Below are 20834 nucleotides of genomic sequence, written 5' to 3'. Positions count from 1 at the left end.
ACTGGGAGTTATCCAGGCACTGACATGCCTGTGGACCAGTGGCCTGCAAAAAACCCCAGAAGGAATCTTTTCCTTTCTCCAAAAGGTCAATCCATCAGCCACAAACCCAAGAGATGTTGAAAGGAAGTAAATTTCAACTGTGAGTTTTAAATTGGCAACCGGGGAAGATGAGTTGCCAAAATGGGTCTTCGGTTTGTGTTTCTGAAAGCCTCAGTTCCTCCTTGTGGAAGACTTCCATGGGATTCCTCATTGAGGGCATAGGATGGTTCAGAAACTCAGTAATTACTTTCTAATAAGTTGTAGAGAATCCTTTTTAATTATGCAGAGAAATAAGAAGCCTTTTGTAAACACAGTGGTCAGAGAAGGAGAGTAATTGAGATGTTAATTCTAATCATATGCTCTGCTCAGGCATTGATTTTTAAATTAATGTTATCCATTAATTAGTTAATGCCTGTAAAGTGCCTTGAAGATAGAAAATGCTATAAATTACTACGTACTATTGTTACTATCGTTATCCATTAGGTTTAATTAGTTCTTATACATTTAATTGGATTATTGAGATGTAAACTTAAAGAGTATGATTTCAGACCACACGTTATCCTCAGAATGCTGGGGAAGTGAGCAGCTGCAGTGCCAACACATACAAATCAGACCTCGTTTATGTGGATGGAGACATAAATATGTTTGTGCTACATGAACACGTGCCTCTGATGGCTTCCCTCTCCCCTAAAATTATCCTTGTCTAAGACTAGGCTAGGGTACATCCAGTCTGGTATTTCTACAGAAGGATGTGTCATAGTGCTAAGAATGCCCCTGGAAGACCAGAAACAAGAGGATTATAGCACAACAGTGAGAAGAGTCTCAGTTTCCCTGTGGGACCAGCATGTTTCTGTCGCCCTTTGAAGAAGGGGAGCTGGCTTTAAACCAACAGCATCTTTAACAGTATCTGGTTGTAGGGTTTTTCTTTCTGTTTCTGTAATAGTGACAAAACCTGCTGACCTTGTCCTTCTTTCTTGCCTGTTGTTCAGAAGGATGTATGGAAAATAACTGTTTCTCTTAAGCCTCATTTATTTATTTATAAGTAACTGCTTTGAAGGAAGCATCCAATCTGATCCTCTTGGAAGAAAACCTTTTGGAAGTTTTCCTTTCAGTTTGGTCCAAACTGCTTCTCCCTATCCCCCTGCAAGATCAGGGACTTTGTGGCTTTGTATAAAGCTGTAGATGCTCTAGTTCCAAAACCTGCTTTGTTTCCAGAACAGTAGTTGGGCAGCTGGCAAATCTCCCCATGCTGCTTGCTACAAGGCTCTTTCTTCTGCATATCTTCACTATGTTTTGGGTTTAGTCCTTATAAGACACTGATTTTCTTCTTCTATCAGCCTACTTCTACTGAGAGATCAGGAATAAGGCTGATAGGTAAGTAACTGAGCAGGGTACCGATCCATACTCCTTAGAAATAATGGGAAGTCACCTGTTGAAGCCAGTGGGCTTTGGGACAAACCCTAAACCATCTAACAACTGTCTGCTTCCACAGTGCTGAGTTCCTGATCAAAAATGTTGAGATTTGTCCCTTTTTTATCATAGCCTTCTGTTCTTTGGTCTTATGTAGTGGCAGTAGTTCCTATTTCAGAGGACTGAATCTGATTGCCCCTCTCTTTAGATATTAGGGAGTTAAAATCTTTGATTTAACCTTTGCTGAATGTTTGCTGTGTCAGCCCAAGAAATCAAGTTTCTGGATTAGATCCTCTTTCATTTCACGTGGTGCTGCAGTTGCAAGAATTTCCCATGCAGTGATCTTGCTTTGTGCTCATTGTTTGTCTAATGTTACAGAGAAAATACTCATCCCCTGAAGATTGGGGTTTGTCTCTAATATTTCCTTGTCAGAAGCAATTGTTTAAACTGGAGCCTATCAGTTTATCTTCAGAAGCACTTGCCCTTGGCAATTGTCATACCTCAGCTGTGGCAAACTACAGCAATTTGATTCTCTTTCTTTCTTCCCCCTGAATATTCCAAACATTACAGCGTGTGTCGTCCCTAATTGCTGGGGATTAGCTGGGGTCTGTAAAGTTTTGCTGGAGTTCTGAAGCAATGGTTTGTGCTGTACTTCGGTTAAGTGGCCTTTCTTGGAATCACCAAGTTGTCCCCTCTCTGTTTCACTCAGTTTGAAACCTCCACTGTGGCCTGTCAGGCCTGTGCCTATCCTGTACAGTGGGATTTTCTCTACCAGTGAATTCCTGCTCCACTTAAAAACCCAACCAGGCAAAAAAAAACCAACCCTCACTTCAGTGCCCACCTATTAGTGCACCAGCAGTTTCCAGAGTTTGGGCATCTCTTCTTGAATTGATAATAATAGCTAAAAGCAGTACACTTAGAAGTCCTGGTTTAGTTGTCCATTTTCTTTTTGCTTTTACTGTTCATAAGCACATAGAACAAAATCACCAGTAAAGCACATATCATAGCAATGGTGTGTTGTACAGAATGTTTTGATACAGAATGTAATGTTAAGCCAGCACTAGAATAGTACAATTACCTAATATATTGAACAGAGCTTAATTAAATATTTAATGGATTCTTCCTGCTGAGAGGAATCAGCAGAATAACTAAAGACTCTGCTCCTGGAGATGAAAGTTACAGAGGAAGGAGATCTGTGGGAATCACTGTTCATTCAGTAACTTCCTGAGCTGCCTTTCCCATCAGTGTACCCCTTTCTTCCAAGTGTGGTATTGCACATTAATATGTATACACGTATTTCAGTGGCTCCAAACCAGTAAAGAATTTCAAAGCATTATTGCATGCATGGCACTCTGCATGCTGTGGCCTGGCCACTGTCTTTGAGAAGTGCTGTAGGTGAGCTCAGAGTTACAGTGAGGATATGAGGCTGATGTGGACCGATGTGCAGATGTCTTCAGCGTGTGTTCCTTGGTTTTATGCTTTGCTTTCATTACTTGGTTTCCAGTTCTGTGCTCAAGAATCAATGCATGGCTGGGGAGAACGGTTTTGTTTGTATTTTTAAGTTAGTCTAGTATTTAGAGTGAATCTAGGGAAATCTTCAAAATAATCTTGTTTTGCTTCTCTGTGACTAGGCCATCCTAGTAAAGATGTGGACACCTCAGAATGGGAAGTAAAGATAAGCTGGAAATCCCTGGAATTGCTTCCTACCAAGCTCCATTCTGGAAGCTGTCCCTGTGAAGCAGCAAGAGATGGAGAGAAATTGTCTTTGGTGTAATCCTGCTGCGTGTCTCTCTGGCAAAGGGGTAAGTGATGGACAAATAACCAGTGATTTCCCCAAACCCACCTTACTGCAGACAGCAACTGAGTTTTGGGGAGGTTTGTGGAAACTGCGGAGTCTATTTACAAAATACCTCTGTACCAAGGGAGGAGGTGGGTATGAGGCCATCATAGCCATGTGGCAGCCAGAATGGGTGGGTAGGTGACTGATTTAGATGTTTTGGGATAAATGGAGATGGTTCTAAATGAAAAGTACCATGTTACAGACCACTGTTACAGAGTGTTACAGTGAGATCTGTCCCGTATACTCTTGTTGCTGATTAGTTTTATTTAAGCACGCATAGCTTTATAAAAATACAATGAATAATCTCTTTTTTATAAAAAGGGTTAATTAACAAGTTATAACAATAATGCCACTGAAGAGACAGATTAAAAAGAAGCTTTTATCTTACAGAATCATGGAATCGTAGAATAGTTAGGGTTGGAAAGGACCTTAAGATCATCAAGTTCCAGCCCCTAGCCATGGGCAGGGACACCTCACACTAAACCATGTCAATCAAGGCCTCTTCCAACCTGGTCTTATATTGTCTTAACAAGACAATCTTTTGTCTCGTAGATTCAGGGAGATGATGATGGAGTCTGGAGGCTTTCCTTTTCATTAGGTAGCTGTTTGACATCATGTTTCTTACGAGTTAGGAAGTGGGGCTTATTTGATGTAATGGCTTATGTGAATGGACATGGAGTCTGTGAGTACTTGCTTTTGTGCAGTTATCAAGGAACCCACTACTCCAGTGAATTTGTGTCAGTTTTCACTCATGATACCGGAGCTTAAACTTGAAAAAAGGACATAGATAGGAAGAGGGGAAGGAGAAGAAAAGCTCCTGTAAAGTATTTGGTGTCCAACAGGGCATTTTTCTGTGTTGCTCCTTCCTGACAGTGGTGCCTTTCTTCCTGCATGGTATTGCTTAATTTCCAAACCATCTCATTTTTTGACAAGGTTTTACCTCACCTTAATCTCATTCCAGAGTTTGTGGTTACTAAGTATGTTGTAAATGCGTAAAAGTGCACTTTCCTACAGTTATAGTGGTGTCTTGAAGGAGGACAGAGATCTCCATCTTCACCCCTGTAGATATTGAACCTGTATTTGCCACTTTTGTGGGGTCAGGGAAACCAAAGGATTATGCTGTAGGACATGCACATAGAGAAGATACATAGTCATCTGCTTCCATCAGCAAGAGTGGAAAGAAGCATCTGGCCCCTCATTAACTCCCTAATCCAATATGAATACAAACCAAAGTCCAGTGTTACTGAAACGATGAGCAGGAGTACAATTAAAACAAACCCACAGATGCTGTGGTTATGCCTCTGTGTTGGATCCCAGCCAGAGCAAACTGTTAGCTGTAGACAAGTTGCCAAGCTCCTCGATAAAATCAGCCCCATAAAAATGTTGTAATTAATGATTTCATTCTAACATCATTGGATGACTTGAAGTTACTGTTTCAGGTATGATTTCTGCTGAGTTGGAAAAGCGCCTATTCCTGTGTCAGTCACGCAACCACTGGTTTAACCTTGAGCAGTTATAAAGCACGTTCATTTCCATGTACCTCACTGGAAGTACCACACAGGTTTAGGATATTGGCCCAGACCTGCAAAGGCAATTTCTAAGTCAGTTTGAGTGGCAGTATCTTTTCCTGGCACCTCCTGGGAGTAATGAGGACCACAGGATTGTCCTGGAGAAGAGCTGCAAAAGCCTCCAGTCAGTTTTCCAACTGAAAGAGCAAAATGCCCATATAAGAACTCCCAGGACTTTTCATTCTGTGGTAGATTGCAAGTCAAATCTGCAAGCCTGGCTGAGCCACAAGAGCCCCAGCAGGAAGTGCTGATTGCTCTCTGCTCCTCTCATCTAGGGTGTCTTTGGTGGTCGTTGTGAAGGCTCACTGTCACCCCATGTTTAATCTGCTCTGAATGCAGGCTGCCATCAACAGGGATGCTGTTGCTCCACCTCTATCCCTGGGGTCCTGTATTCCCTCCCTTGCAGCTAATACATGTCCTGTGAGCCAGATCAGTGCAATCATCCACTGCAGAAGCAGTCATTATTTTAAGTGGTTGATTTTGGGGTTATGATTGATTTTATTGAGTCCTGAAGCTGATCCAGCTCACCACGGGGTTGCACGTAGCCAGATCATGTAGGTGGCTGTAGGAGAGAGTTCAGAACAAACTTTGGTTTGGGAAAAATTCTTAATTTTGAAAAAAGGAAATAAACTTTTCAACAGTTTAAAGAGGACAAAAGCTTTTATTTCATTTTTCTGACAGAATAGATAGAAACTACCATAGGTAATTAATTAAAGGGTTTAAAGTTTAATCTTTCTGAGGTTTTAAAAAGCCCAATGGTGAACTCAAGCTGAGCTTTTTATTATTTCTGAGATGAGAAACTGCATGTTGCCCAGTTTGAAAGAATGCTGGTAGTTGCACTGGAAATCCGTGTTTGTGGAATTGCTTGTCATCTAGGTTGCAATAAAGCTGAAACGTTGGCAAGAGAAGTGTTCAAGGCCAGGTTGGACAGGGCTTGCAGCAACCAGCTGATGTGGAAGGTGTCCCTGCCCATGGCAGGGGGTTGGGACTGGGTAAGCTTTAAGGCCCCTTCCAACACAGACTATTCTGTGCTTTATGAAGAGGGTTGAAGTATTGCATGGTTTGCCCTCATGTCACTAGCCTTGTCCCAGGGGTCTGTAGTTTCTGCTGGTTCCTCCCCTTTTTCACTTCCTGCAGGTCTTAGTGGTGCAGCAGCTTTGCTGTGGTGCTGTGCTTGGTGTTTGTCTGCAGTGTTGTTTAGGAGAGAGGTCACAAATGAAACTCTCTTAGAGTAGAGAATGGCATAGAGAGGCATTCTGAAATGCCCAGGGCACGTGGGTACAAGAGCTTTGGAAAACCAACCCTTTCACATAACATACTGTCTTTAATCTCACTTAAAGCTGGAACTGTGTTTGTGTATCTCTACCTGTCGCAATTATATTAAGGGAGACAGTATAAATAAACCCTGCCTTAGCAATGGGTTTAAGCCAGAGAGTGTGAGTATAGTTCATGTTGTGTTGTGGACATACGGAAGTGTGGGTTTGCTGGATGCTGGCTGTTCACTTGTGCCTATCATGAAGTCAGGAGCAAAAGACAAGGATTCCATCTGTAAATGTTTTGGATATGAAGGTGTCCGTAAGGAAGGATTTTGTTTCTGGCCAGCTTTAGCTCAGTGGCATTATCCATAATATAGTCCCCTGTGTGATGGTAGTGGGTGTGCAATGAAGTAGAAATTATTATATGGACTGCCTGGTGTCAGTTTATTAACTTCTATATCTACAAGTAGAAGACTCCATTAGGGAAAGCTGTTCTATATTCTATTGTAAAATGTTTTTATGTGAATGCAGTAATCCAATTTATACTGGTGTAGTGAATAAATGAGGGTCTGAGCTTGTCAAGTTGGAAAATGAAGACTCCTATGGTGAAAGAGCTGAAGGAGGACTGGATGGATCCTGTGGTCAACAAGTGCTTGCACAGGTGGTGTGAAAGCAGGGATTTGGCTTTTATGTCCATGGGATCCTCTGTGAGTGTTAAGGACCAATAGAAAGAGATGGGATCCACCTGTCCAAATTAGGCAAAAGCATTTTTTTCCAACATTCTGGCAAATCTGTTGATGGGGTGGACAGGAGAGAGCTGATGACTGAGAAGTGAGCAAACGGTAGACCAGGCTGGTAGGCAGAGGATGCAGAGTTATGTGGACAGAAGAGATATCAGGAATTACATACAGGACTGCAGGGTGTCCATGTAAAGCATGGGCACTTAAGTAAGGAGGTGCTGAGAGGACAGCATTTCAGGGGAAGCTCCACTGCCTTTCCTGGGAAATCAGGACAACTGGGTACCTCTTTGGAATGCCTGTATGCTAATGCAGATGGCATGGGGAACGGACAGGAGGAATTAGGTCTGTGTGCAGCTCCAGGGCTATGATCTCATTGGGATTATGGAGGCATGGTGGGATAGTTCATGTGACTGGGTGCTGACACAGATGGATAGATGCTCTTTATGAAGGACAGGATGGAAAGGAGAGGAGGAGAAGTCATCCAGTGGGAAGGTGTGGAGATCTGCCTAGGGATGGGTGATGAGCCACTGGAGAATCTGTGGGCTAGGATTAGAGACCAGCCAGGGTGGGTGATGCTGTGTTGGGTGTCAGCCACAGACACATGAATGATGGGTAGAAATCTAGAAGCAACAGTAACTAAAATTACTTGAACTTTTCATTTGTAAAGCTCTTTTCACTTCCTTCCGATTTGGGAATGACATTTTTGAAGTCTAAACTCTTCTCACAAGTATTTTTGGAAAGTCTGAACAAAAACAGTTTAGCCATCTTTGTAACATGACTGCTATGAAGGCATTCATTTGCTATGACACATTTTTGGCAGAGAGCTCTTGAACAGCTTTAGGACCTCATTGGAAATGTCCAAAAGTGTTCTTAAAATCACTGTGTAATTATGACTGGCTCTAATAATGATTAGAGACTCCTCCCAGGGTTCAGAGACATTAAGTACTAGATAGTCTGTCTGCAAGGGGCAATGAAGAGCCAGTGAGTCCTCAAGCACCTGGCTGCATGTTCAGAGGTGAGCAGGACACTGCAGTGAACATGTTATGGAGCTGGCAAACCGTGGTCAGCTATGGAGAGCTAATTGGATGTGGGCCCACATTGCTGCTGGCATTTGGCAAACGGCCTCAAACCACACTAGGGGAGGTTTAGATGGAGCTGAGGAACAATTCCTTCCCCAGAGGGTGCTCAGGCATTGGAACAGGCTGCCCAGGGCAGGGCTGCAGTCACCGTCCCTGCAAGTGTTCACACATGGTGTAGATGAGGCCTCAGTGCCATGGGTTAGTGGTGGCCTTGGCAGTGCTGGGGTAAAGGTTGGACTTGATCTTACAGGTCTTTTCCAACCTGGTTGATTCTGTGATTCTCTGAAGTGCTCAGTGTTTGAGCAGAAGATGGACTATCTGAAAGTAAAGTTTTAAAATTGCCAGAAGATGGAATAATTATATCACACTTCCCACTCTCTGTTTGATCTTGTTACACAAGCGTGAGTGTGAAATTAGATGCTCTCCTTATAGAAGCATTACAGATTAGTTCCGCTTGCTATGGTTTTGGTTCCATTATTAGAGCTACATTTCTCCCAAATTTTGAAAGTTTGACTTTATTTAACTATTTCTAATGGTCACACTTTATGAATTTTCCTTTTGTGTTTCATAGAATCCCAGCGTAGTTTGTGTTGCAAGGGGTCTTAAAGCTCATCCAGTTCCAACCCCCTGCCACGGGCAGGGACACCTTCCACTAGAGCAGCTTGCTCCAAAGCCCCTGTGTCCAACCTGGCCTTGAACACTGCCAGGGATGGGGCAGCCACAGCTTCTCTGGGCACCCTGTGCCAGCGCCTCAGCACCCTCACAGGGAAGAGCTTCTGCCTTACCTCAATCTGCCCTCTGGCAAGTTAAAACCATTCCCCTTGTCTTGTCCCTACAGGCCCTTGTCTCCAGGGTTCTTGTTGCCCCTTTAGGTACTGGAAGTTTGTGTCTATATAATAAACCTGTGCCCCCTGAAGACAAATGTGGAGGAATTGCAGGCTTATGGAGAACGTGGTATTTTCTGAAGCTGTACTTCTTGAATCCGTGCTTTCCATGGCACCCCATGATCAGAAACCACGGAGTGCTACTCCTGAGAAATGCCATTAACACTGAGTTGAGGCAAGGGGGACATTCTTTCCTAAAGCTTTTGGATTAAAAATTATCAGGCATTTTTCAGTCAACAGCTGATTCCATGGACAGAAATACATGTGAACTTTTAAAATTCCAACATCATCTGGCCTTTCAACTAATATACTGCTGAATTAGAAGAATAAGAACAGCCTTCATTTATTGCTGCCTTTTCCCCAAGCTGTTCTTTTTGAGTTGCATTAAAATGGAATATATTTGGGCATGAAAGATGACAGCTCCTTTTCATGGCCTTTTACAGTATTTTTGTTGTGACTGGTCAGATGCTTTTATCTACAGCTTTGTTCTTTTGAGTGGGGAGAAGTATTCAGAGGATTTAAGGGAGTGATAGAGTTTTCAGAGAAAATAAATATTTCACACAATACTTAGTGCTGGTTGGGAAATGGGATTTCATGATGGCAGAGCTCCATGCTCTGTTGGAACCCTTGTTGACTGTGATGGACATCAGAGTTCATACTGCGGCTTGGCACAGGTTCTGTTTGTAGTAGGGGTGATTCTCCTTTTGTGGCAGCCTGTACCCAAAATGGGGCTTTGGCAAGCGACTGGTAGGAATGGAAGGTGGTCATACCGGGTCAGAGCAGGGTCTGGCACCTCACTGGGAAACTGGAGGTACATGGGAAGCAGATCAATGGGCAGAGCATCTCTGCATGTGCTTGGGAAGGGAAAATGCGTTGGATTTATTGGCACAGTGGAAACGCAAAGTGTAGCCTGTGATGCATAGGAACAGAACTCTGTGATGAAATTACAGCTGATAGTCTGGGGAGAAGAACAAAGGACTAAACAGTGTTTGATTTGACCATTCTTGCAACTTTTAAATAGGACTGGAGCAGAAAATAACCCTTGGCTATCTGATCCTGTGGCATGGGCTGCTCTCCCAGCAGGCAAGGCAGAGAGGTGCCTGGGGCAGCAAAATGCCACAGGAGCCACCTGGGATGGTGACAGGGACAGGGACAGACCGGGCAGGCGTTGTGCAGCTCCTGCAGAGCCAGCCCTACTCGTGGGGCTGCATCTGCAGCCCCGAATATCGAGCACTTTACATTTTCCCCCTCCAGAGCCTGGAATCTTTCATGCTGAGTAATTATGGAATACTGAAATTGGAGGTGGCAAGAGCCCATGGAGGGAGGCAGTCTTCTCTGCCCGCAGGGGATTGCTCGGAGTGATTAAAAAATGGGAATTCAACCAATTATGCACCTACTAGTTCCAGTTCATCCACTACGAACTATATCGTATCATCTGTCTTTGTAAGCAGCATGAGTGGATTATCGCGTTCCATTCTCAAATCATCAGCAAGGCGGATTGATGTAGTCTTCGTATCTCCGAGCAAACTGGGACACGTAAACCTCTCGCAGCACCGCCACTGAGTGTTCTGAAAGAGGAAATGCAAACATCCCAGCCCTGATTCCTGCGGGGAGCTCGAGCGACCTTCAGCTCGAGTGAAGAGTTGCACTGAGGGGCTGTGTCTAGTTCTGTCTGGTCGCAGCTCTGTACAGCCGAGGCGGCGCTGGCTGCCGGTGATGTAATGCGCCCTCCCCTCCCGCCCGGCGCGGGGAGCGGGCTGAGCGGCGGGCGGCTGCCTCTGCACCCCCGTTTCCCGGTGTAAAGCCGCTCCCTGGAGCACCGGGGCCCGGTCTGCGGCCTGAGGCGGGGGGGAAGCCCCGGCAGCTCCCTCCCGCGGGGCTCCCCCGAGCAGCGGCCGCGCTGCGCTCCGCCCGGCCCGGCCCCCTGTGCTGCGGGAGGCAGGTACCGGCGGTGCCAAGCGGGGCAGTGAGCGGCAGGTGGCGCCCGCGAGCCGTGCGGGGACAGCACCGCCCCCCCCTCCCGCACGTGTGAAAAGCCGCGAGCAGCCCCGCGCCCGGCACTGCCGCTCCTCCCGCTGCGGCGGGGACCGCTCGGCCGACGGACACAGACCGAGCACCGCCATGGAGCGCCCGCATCCCGCAGCGCAGGGGCGGCGGTTACCGTGAGAGGCACCGCGCCCCGGCAGCCCCGCCGCGGCAGCGGGCAGGAGGACCGCTGACCTGTTGAAAGAGCCGGGCTTGTCCCGCTTCCCCTCTTCTTTTTCCCTTTATTTTGTGTTTTTCCTCCTTCCCGACGGGGGAAGTTTGCTCCCCAGCCTGTGGCTCGGCTTCCTCCACACCCTTTCCTCCTCCTCTTCCTCCGGTTTTCCAGGATCCGCTCTCTGGAGCCGGGAGCTCCCTTCGTAACCCCCCCGCCCGGCCCAGCCGCCCCGGGCGCTGGAGCCGGGGGTGCCCCCGCGGGAGCAGCCGGCGGGCTCCGCGCTCGCCCTTTCCCCTGAGCGCCGCGGCGGTGGGGCGGCCGCAGAGCGGTTGTAGCCCGCGGTCGGCGGGCGCCCCCTCCGCGGGTGCCACCATGTCCAAAGTGGCGTCGGAAAGTTGCGGGACGGCGCCGGCCGAGGACTTGTCTAAGGTGTCGGACGAGGAACTGCTCAAGTGGAGCAAGGAGGAGCTGATCCGCAGCCTCCGCCGAGCCGAAGCTGAGAAGATGAGCGCGATGCTGGACCACAGCAACCTCATCCGCGAGGTGAACCGCCGCCTCCAGCTCCACCTCGGAGAGATCCGCGGCTTGAAGGTAGCGGGGTGGGCAGGGTGGGAGCCCCGAAGTTGCTGCCGTGTCTTGGTGTCCCGCCGGGAGCGATCTCAGCAGGTGGATGCTCTAGGAGGAGCCGTTACCGAGAGTCCATTGGAAAGTGAATAAGTAGCCTTTGAGACCCCTTAAAAAGCAAGTGTCTGGTTAGGTGAGCATACCCAGCTCTCCTGCAGTCTGTGGAGCATGGCTCTCTTATGCTCTGCCTCCGTGTACTTTGGGTTGATAAAACCAGTCTGGTCACCTTTGTGTTAGACTTCATTGCTTTTGGGGCAGGTTAAACCACCCTGCCTTAAAGTGTACGTGAAAGAGTAGTATGCGGAGCTGTAGACGTTCAAAAGGTTTTATGTAACTTAGTCTGCTTTCTGTCACTGTCTTAAGATGACCTACTCGTCTGATGGGCTTGCTGGAGAGAGGTGCTCATCTCCAGGCTGCAGAGCAGCATGTGGCAGGTGGTGGTAAACCCCTGGGCTCTGTTTTGGGATGATCAGAACCAATCCCAAGTTTATTGTCTGAAAAAGATGTCTGGTAACTCATCTCCGATCGAGCCATTTTCGATTGTACTGTAGCCCCTGCTACAGTCAGGGGCAGACCAAGTCTGTAATAACCCTTCTTAACTGAACTCTTTTGTTGGATGAGGAGCGTAGTCCCTGATGTTTCCTTCCCAATTCCAAGGACTGGGAAGACAGTGTGAGTATTTATAGATAATTTCCCTGACTTGGTATGTACACGTGTATTATAGACCTAGAAAGTTATCTTAAAGCAGGCAGGACTACAGAACCTTTTATACCTTGTTGCTTTGAGAGAAGACCTTGTCTTTAGGAAGTTCCTTCAGCGAGGTGAGGTTGGAGGGAAAGAGAGGGGAAACAGAGATGTAGATTGGGCTTTAGAATTATTATTATGTAAGAGTACATTAGAAGGCAGTTCTTGACTTGCAGAATGGCTTTAATCAACTAAAAGATTGAGAAAGCATCTTTGATAACAGTATGGCATAAAATAAATAGCATGTGGGGGAAGATTGTTCCTATCTCCCAAGTTGTGCAAAGCAGGAATGTGTGTGTATGTCTCCCCTCCCTCTTTTTGACAATCTGGGGGTAGAAAAGACCCATCCATGATAGTACCTTAGTAAAAATAAAGCTTAAAGTGTTAAATGTAAGCTGAATTACAGCTATGTGTGAAGGTGATATCATATAGATTTATGCGTCTTCCAGATAAGTAGCAAAACAGACCAAGATGTGTAGGAAGGAGTGACAAATTCCTCTCCATTCTGAACTGCTTAAGTGATGTTTCACTTCCACCTTTTGTTTAGATGCCTCAGCTGGAACTCTGAAAAGGAATTGGGGAGAATGACTCCCGGAGCCCTGGGTTGGTGCCTGGGCATCCACTCCTTTGTCCTGTGTGGAGTAACTGGTCTGAGTCAGAATGAGCAGCTGTGCCTGATTTCAGTGACTGGATACCTCCTGCTTCTGAGTGACCGGTTGTGGGCTTCCACAACTGTTTATTCCACTGTGGGGTCATTTAAAATCCCTTTCACAGCCCAGATTTTAAAGGGTACCTTGTAGACTCACTGAAATGTTTCCTTTGTCAAATATGGGTTGAAATTGGTCAAGTTCAAAGCTGTTTGGAGGCAAAGATCAGATAAACACAGGCAGTAGAGTTACAAAAGCTTCCTTTTCTTAAGAAATAGTGTTAAACTCGTCTTTTCATAAGGCTAATTTTTTGCCAGTTGTGGCTAATCTCTGTTTCTCATGCCCTACATTAAGAAGGAATGAATATTTAGATGGGAGATAGATAAACATGGTCACAAGCCAGTATAGTAAAACTAGGAGGCTAAAATACTGAAGATGTTTTCTTTGGCACATTATTCTCCTGTAGCAATAGCTTGAACGTTTTTGCTTCAGAGCATTTGCTTCACACTGTTCCTCCCTCAGAGAAGGGCATGGAATCATGTACTTCATTTTCACTCTTAACAAAAACCTGTGACAGCCGATTATTTTATTGCAGAGTGGTTGAAGCAGTCCTGGTTAAGTAATGCCTGACAAGGTTCTGTCATGCAAATCTGAAACAAAGCCAAAGAAAGGCTCAGTTTTCCTATATCTCTCAAATATTCATCCTTCCATGTGAATCTGCTTTAGAGAGCAGAGAGCGTAAATGTTAATAAGAAATTATTTAAGCAAGATTACAGTTTCTGATGTACTTTGCAGTTCTGTTCAGCTCTAACTTGCAGGTGAATATACCTCAGGGGAGTGAGATCATCATGAGAGAGGTGATGATCTTTGCTAAGTCAGAAACTAAATTATTCTCATGATTAGCATGAAAATGAATTAAGCATCAGAACTTTTATGCTGTATCACAAGTTTGTCTTTGAGCCCTTCTAGATTAGCTCCAGGTGATCGTTGCTTTTTAGTGGCCAGCAGCTTTGTTTGTTTGAAGCATGATGCTGTCATAATATTGCCAGATCTACACATGCACCTGTTTGTGCCTCGCTTGAATGCTTAGGTGATGAGTTTACAGCAGGGCTGTTCACTAGCTTGTGTAATGTTATTCTTTTATACGCTTCTCTGTCATGATAATTTTTCTCTTAAAGGATATCAACCAGAAGCTGCAAGAAGATAACCAAGAACTGCGAGACCTTTGCTGCTTTCTGGATGATGACAGGCAGAAGGGCAAGAAGGTGTCCCGAGAATGGCAAAGACTGGGCAGGTACAGCGCTAGTATTATGCACAAAGAGGTTGCCTTATACTTACAGAAGCTGAAAGAACTGGAAGTGAGACAAGAAGAAGTGGTTAAGGAGAACCTGGAGCTGAAGGAATTGTGTGTGTTGCTGGATGAGGAGAAGGGTGGTGGAGCAGGCAGTCGGAGCTCTATTGACAGCCAGATCAGCCTGTGCCAGTTAACTGCTACAAGTGCTTACATCAGAGATGTTGGTGATGGGAGTAGTACGTCTAGCACAGGAAGCACAGATAGTCCAGACCATCATAAACATCATCCAAGTACTAGTCCAGAGCATCTCCAGAAAACTCGGGGTGAAGGAAGCCCTGAGCATCAGAAACACCGCAGCTTAAGCCCAGAGCACCTGCAGAAGCCGAGGAGCTCTGGCAGTCCTGACCATCACCTGAAAGGACCGAGTCCAGAGCATCACAAAACCATTGTCAAAGCCCCTGAACAACAAAAGCACAGCAGCCCAGAAACTATCCCAAAGCATGTTTTGAGTAGTAGCCCTGAACACTTTCAAAAGCAGAGGCCGGGTAGTAGTCCTGAGCATCAAAAGCACAGCAGTGGCAGCCCAGATCATCTTCAAAAGCACACGCTGAGTGGAAGTACAGAACATCTCCACAAAGTGAGGGGTACGAGCCCTGAGCATCTCAAACAACACTATGGAGGGAGTCCAGAGCATCTCAAACATCTCAGTGGAGGCAGCAGAGAAGGTACCCTCAGGAGACAAGTAACAGATGACCTGTCACCTCACCACAGGAGTATATACAATGGAATGAATGGTGGGTCAATACCTTTAGTGAAAACTCATTTTGAAAATTACTAAGGTAGTTTCAGTGCTAATTCCAGCTATTTCTGGAAAAGGAATAATATGTGAAATGAAATGAAATGTACCAAGTCTGGTGCTGGCATTATTCCTTTAGCAAGTGATGTAATCAGAGTCCTTCCAGTAGATGCTGAGTAGCTTACAAAAGCAGAGCAAAAGTACCTCTTGAGTGTTGGTGTAAGGTACCACGGAGCAGCTCTTGGCTGTGATCCTGTTCTGTGGCTGGTAGGCATAAACTGTTTGTCCCTAGGCAGACCTCTGTGTACATCAGAGGAGTTGCGTGGGTTTGAGTCAGCAGAATGGAGGTGAATGTCTTCCGTTTCATTGCCACCTTCCCAACCTCCTCTTTCTGTAGCTTTAAAGATGTAAGAATTTCCTGTTTGTTGCTGGAAGGCTGCTTCTGTCCTTTTCCATAAGGTTTGGAAAAGACCCCAGATGAAGAGCTGGCCTCAATATAAATGAGTCTGCTCCTAAAGCTTCACAAAGCCTTGAGCTTGCATGTGTTTAATTATAATAAATTAAAAATGAAGGAAGATCTTAAGGTTGGGGTTTTGTGTTATTGCTGCATTTTGGAATGATACCAAATAAACAAGCTTCTAAGCACAAGCTTTAAGAGCTGTGTATTCTCTCTGAAATGATTTAAAGTAGTCACAGTGAAGCATTTTGTTAAGACAAACAGTTGCAAACATACTGAAATGAATGAAACACAGCAAAGGAAATTGTTAAACCAGAGTTCAAGCATCCTCCTATGCTGTAGAAATAACTTCTTAGAGACTTGGCAGAATTTTTGTAGTCTGCTCCAGTTTGTTTTCACGAAGGAGAATAGCATTGTAGCTGCAAACCTATTTCTCAGACCTTTACTTTTAGATTTGAAGTCAAGCTCTGTGGAAAGTGATGATTTTGTCTTAGTAAATTGTCTGGGATGGAGTTCATGTCTTTGTATTCTATAAGCAGCTGTAGAAGTTGTGTTGCAGAATGCCTTCAGCTAAGATAACTCGCTCTGTAGGGGTAAATCCAGATTACTGTCAGGTAAATGCATATGCTTGACAGGGCTGAGGAACCCAAAGTGGCTAAATGTAGAGACTTCTCTTTTTAATGATTTTAAAATGATTGAGATGAGTGTATGACTGTGAAGACATGCAATGCACAAGTTACAAGTTTGTCTTACAAGAACTTCTGTTAAATACTGTATTTCTTTCTCCATCCAGTTCTTTCTGTTTAAAAGTGACCTGGCTGTAAGTAACATGAAGTATGGAACCAGACTTCCCCACATGGCTTCTTTGTTGCGTTTGTGAGGTTCATCAGTCTGATCACTGGTTATGTACAAAGGAGATCTGAGGTTTTAAAACTCATGCACAAAGGGATGGGGTTTCTGCTCCCAGCAGGGTGGACTTTCTGGTGTTTTTTCAGTCCAGATAGTCTTGTCAAGAGCTCAGCCATGTTACTGACAGTGCAAGGAAAGCAGTTGCTACTTTAAACCCGAGTTGACTGGTGTCCTTTGTGCAGAGTATTTGAGCTATCTGCAATTTGGACCTGGGCCACAAGATGCTGGAGAGGGCAGCTGGCGATTTGCGAGTCTGTTTATTGACTTTAATCAGAGCTTTGCCTGTCCTATGCTTTATATAATCATTCTTGCAGAGGACTTCTCTCACTAGTAGGATGTCAAACCTCTCTCCTTTCATATTTATATAGTTTGATGCAAGCATGAGGCTTAGTTCAGACTTCTGTCTGACCTTGGACAGTGCTAAAACTCTTGACAGCTTTGCTCTGAGGAAGAAGCCTTAAACTTCAAGAACATACTTGATCTTCACAGCAAGGCTGAATCCTTTCAGAGTTCTTGTGTTTTGCCTTTGCCAGCTGCTGTAAAAGTGTGAAGAACAGTTAATATGGAAGCAGTGGAAGTGGTGACTATTATCACTTGTTATTGCTAATGTAATGTATAGATCTTAATGTGCCTGTTCTGAGTCTGCCTATATACATGAACCTGCCAATTGAGCAGAGATGGGAACTGTGCCTTGTAGAGAAAATCCTGATCTTTTGCGTCTCTTGTAAGGACTGGTGGAACTCTGAAAACAGGAGTTAGAAAGTGGCCTGTATACCTGGCCCTAAACTCCCATCAGGAATATAAAAGGATGCTATTTTTGTTTCCTATCCAAAAATCATGTAGTAAGCATACTATATTGTGTTGGTGGAGCCTAGTTTGTTTTACAACTTGCAGTATGATTGCACATACAGGTGGTTATTTTTAAGGGCACTTCTAATCTTATTGTAGTTCTCATGGACTGTCATTTGAGCAGCAAGAGTGACAAATAGCAAAGAGATACTAACACCTTTTGACTCCTCTGTACTAAAGGAATAAAGTAATCAGAACTTGGTAGGCTCAGTACAAGCCTGTCCAATCCTCCTTGTTCTTAACTGGACCCTGAATCAGGTCTGAGAGGAGTTCTTGTCTTGTCAGCACTTGTGTGACCACAGGGAAGCAATGTATTGAGTAATGTGCAATTAATCTATACTAGAACTCTGGCTGTATGTAAAGACATGGGGAATGGAGTGTTTGCAGGGTTCTGCCAAACCCTTAAGCTAAAGTTAATGCAGTTGCAATTTAACATTACAGTGCCATCAGAAATATGATGTGTAGCTGTTGCCTGCTTTACAGGGTATGGTATGTGCATTAATTGTTTGGGCTTCCTGCATATTTTAAGCTGTCATGAGGTATGCAGGAAGTTACTTCAGTCTGGAGCCATCTTTGGTCCATAGGCACAGCTGAAGGAATAAAGGATGAGGTGATAACATTTCCTTTCCTAATTCTTCTCATTTTCTATGCTCAAAGGTTTGATCTGAGTATTTTTTTCTTGTATGACATGTCAGCTTTCATTTATAAGATTTATAAAGCTTTAAAGACTTGACTTCAGGGTTCTCCTACATATTTTTCTGCACTGGATGTCCTCAACCTTTAGAGTGACAGAAACTGGGATGAGAGCTCTAAATGTGACTTGATGTTTGTTAACTGAAATCATGTATTTCGTTTGAAAGCCTTTAAGCAACTAAAACATGGCAACAACCTTCTGCTGTGCTCACACCCAAAGGTTCTGGGTAATGGGCACTGGCTTATTTGGGATAGAAAGGCTGCTGAAATTAGGAGATGCCAGCAGTAAAAAACACTTCAAAGAGAACATTTCTGCAACTGAGAATAATACATGGTGGTTTGACTCTGACATAGTGTGTGGGGTAGAAGCGCTTGGTATAAATGATCGTGCTTTCAGCAGTTGCAGTCTAAGTGGTGGGTTTTAGTCACAGCAATTTCTCGTGAACTTTCTATTTTAAGAAGCCCTTTGTTTTACTCTGGGCTTTGGTGTGAAAGGAAAGCATCAGAAGGCTTTTCATACGTGCTTTTTGCTTCCTGGTGAGGTTATTAATGAGGAGAAGTAAAACTGCTGACTAACACTGTGTGCTGCTGGAGGTGTGAGGGTTCTTGCAGAACAAATGCAACAGCCCCTCTCCTTAAGCAAAGATATTTCTAGGCTAAATGGAGACTTGGCTCAACTATTGAACAGTTTCTGCTGTAAAGATGCTGCTTATAAGGAAAATAAACTCAGAAAATGCTGTGTTGGGTAAAAAGGAAACTGCAGCATGACTTCAGAGAGGGAAAACATGTAATAATGTGACCGAGTTAACTGGTAGCCTCTCGGTAGAAACAGCTTGTATCCTGCTGGCCAAAGAGTGAAATGATGACATGTTATGGTGTAGGTTGTTTATGCGTTATGTTCCTTAAAGTTATAATGGAAATAGTTTGCCTGTCATTAATAGCAGCGTATGATGCCTTGTGTGTGACTTGAGCTCTCCTGATGGCATCCACCACTCTGCATCTGCACTCTGCTGTTGGGAGCCTGATACAGCTTTACTGACTCTTGAGAGGAGCCTGTTGTGTAAGCAGAGGCTACAGGATTGATAGATTCCTTTGCTTGCCATTATGAAATCATCTACTATTTATTCCAGAAGCTTATTATTTGAACTGTAGAGCTCTGAAACTTTGTCAATCAGAGTCTTTCAATTGAATTCCATTGGGTTTATGTCAAGCTTGTAAACTATCTTGAGCTATTACACACTGTAGGAGAACTGGGGTATATACGTGAATATGTATGTGACTGGAGTGCGCTGCCTTTATTACCCAACTCATTTTTTGTGGAGTAATTTATCAAGCTGAAAATGTGTCTTGCAGAATCAAAACAACGAGCCTACTACACACTCATACTGTAGGGCTTTGGGAAGAAGTCTGCGTTTACAGATCCTTAACTTCACTGACAAAACCAGTAGTGGTTTGAATGTTTTAATATGAGGTGGATCATCCTTCCAGCCAAACTGCTGTTGTGTTAATGGGAAGACACTTAACCTAATTTCAAACACTTACATGGATGTTCCAGTGCTCTGACTGGGAAGTTCAGTGGCTGATCAAAATGGCAATGAGACTGGTGCTGCTGGCAGAGGTTTGGTCCTACCCCTGTCTAGCTGGTGCTAGATAGGCAGTGGCACTACATCTTACAGCAGGAAAAGAGCTCAGCTGAACAACTTCTCACAGGACTGAGTACACCCCAGCCAAGTGTGAGACACTGCCCTTTCTGTGGAGTCACTACTTCCAAGTCTCATCTTTCTTGTTTCCCCTTAGGTTGCATACCCTGCACCATAGATGACTTTGGCAGTAAGGACTTGATGCTAGTTCAGTCTTTCTTTGATGGAAACAAGAATCAGAGTAGGGAATGTAGACATAGTGTCTTTAAATGAACACCAGTATAGGAAGGAAGGAGGAAAATAACTGTTACAGGTGAGCCCAGGACACCATGTATCTTTGTGAGCAAGGTCTATGTTAGTCAATGGTGAGTGTGTGTGTTAATAAGGTGGGAGGGAATTGGTGCTAAGTGTACAGCTGCTGCAGTGAGTTGGTTACTCATCCCTCAGCTCCTGTGGCATGCCATAGTTGCACCAAAGTGTTGATAGAGCCCATTCAGCAGCTCTCCCTTCAGACCTGTGAGTGGTGCCCTTATCTCCTAAGCATTTAACCAGCAGCTCTGCTGGCTGATTAATTTGAGGTGTGTGGCCATAGCTCTTGCTCTGGGTCTCTGCTGGAACTACACCGATGTTTGTCCATAGACCTCCAGAAGTGAAAGGTTGACAATAGATCACAGTGCTGTTATCACAGTGCCTTGACAAACACCCTGCAAGCCAGCCCTGTGGCATCCCCTCACTTTGCTGAGATGGGGCTGACACACTCCTACTACTTCTGCTTATTTCATTGCCTGTTGTGACCAATAACGTGGTGTCTGAGCAGTGAGAGGGAGCTTGTTTCGGTACGTAGAGAAGATCATTTATTTCTCATGATGATTGGGTCAAGATGCAAGGTATTTGCTTTTACCTGTGAGAGCTCATCAGGAGCTTGCAGGGCTGTGAGTGTTGGCTGCCTGAAATCTGTGGGCACATTTTGATTCTATTTTATTTCATTAGTGCCAGAATGGAGAGTCCTTACATGAAAGCTGTGTCTGAGCCTGTGCTTGGAGAGAGCACCTTTAACCTGAGGCCAGGACCTCATTTAACACAGTCCTTTGCAGAGCTTTGAGTTAAAAGTGGTTTTATAATAGCAAAATATGGGTTTAGAAATATTACAGTGATTAAATTGTCA

At 44.7% G+C, this 20834-nt stretch overlaps 1 protein-coding gene across 6 annotated transcripts in view; it reads left to right on the top strand.

The window, feature by feature from the left end:
• Positions 1–3086: 3086 nt before the first annotated feature.
• Positions 3087–20834, top strand: part of CCDC85A (coiled-coil domain containing 85A) — a 91613-nt gene continuing 73865 nt past the window's right edge. For 4 of the 6 annotated variants that reach the window (XM_061461651.1, XM_061461648.1, XM_061461650.1 and 1 more), the window contains exons 1-2: positions 10924–11607; positions 14210–15119. In XM_061461651.1, the coding sequence (XP_061317635.1) occupies positions 11389–11607; positions 14210–15119 (1129 nt within the window). In that variant the 5' untranslated portion in view covers positions 10924–11388. Of the gene's footprint in view, positions 3252–10922; positions 11608–14209; positions 15120–20834 lie in introns of those variants that run through there. The other 2 variants (XM_061461649.1, XM_061461647.1) reach the window with 2 other exon arrangements.

Source organism: Pezoporus flaviventris, unplaced genomic scaffold (genome assembly GCF_033815535.1).
Source record: "Pezoporus flaviventris isolate CSIRO_AGI_PZ_B2104156 unplaced genomic scaffold, CSIRO_AGI_Pfla_v1 ptg000031l, whole genome shotgun sequence".
In the NCBI taxonomy this organism is placed as follows: Eukaryota; Metazoa; Chordata; class Aves; order Psittaciformes; family Psittacidae; genus Pezoporus; species Pezoporus flaviventris.
The sequence above is the reverse complement of the archived record's forward strand: the minus strand, read 5'-3'. Positions and strand labels throughout refer to the sequence as shown.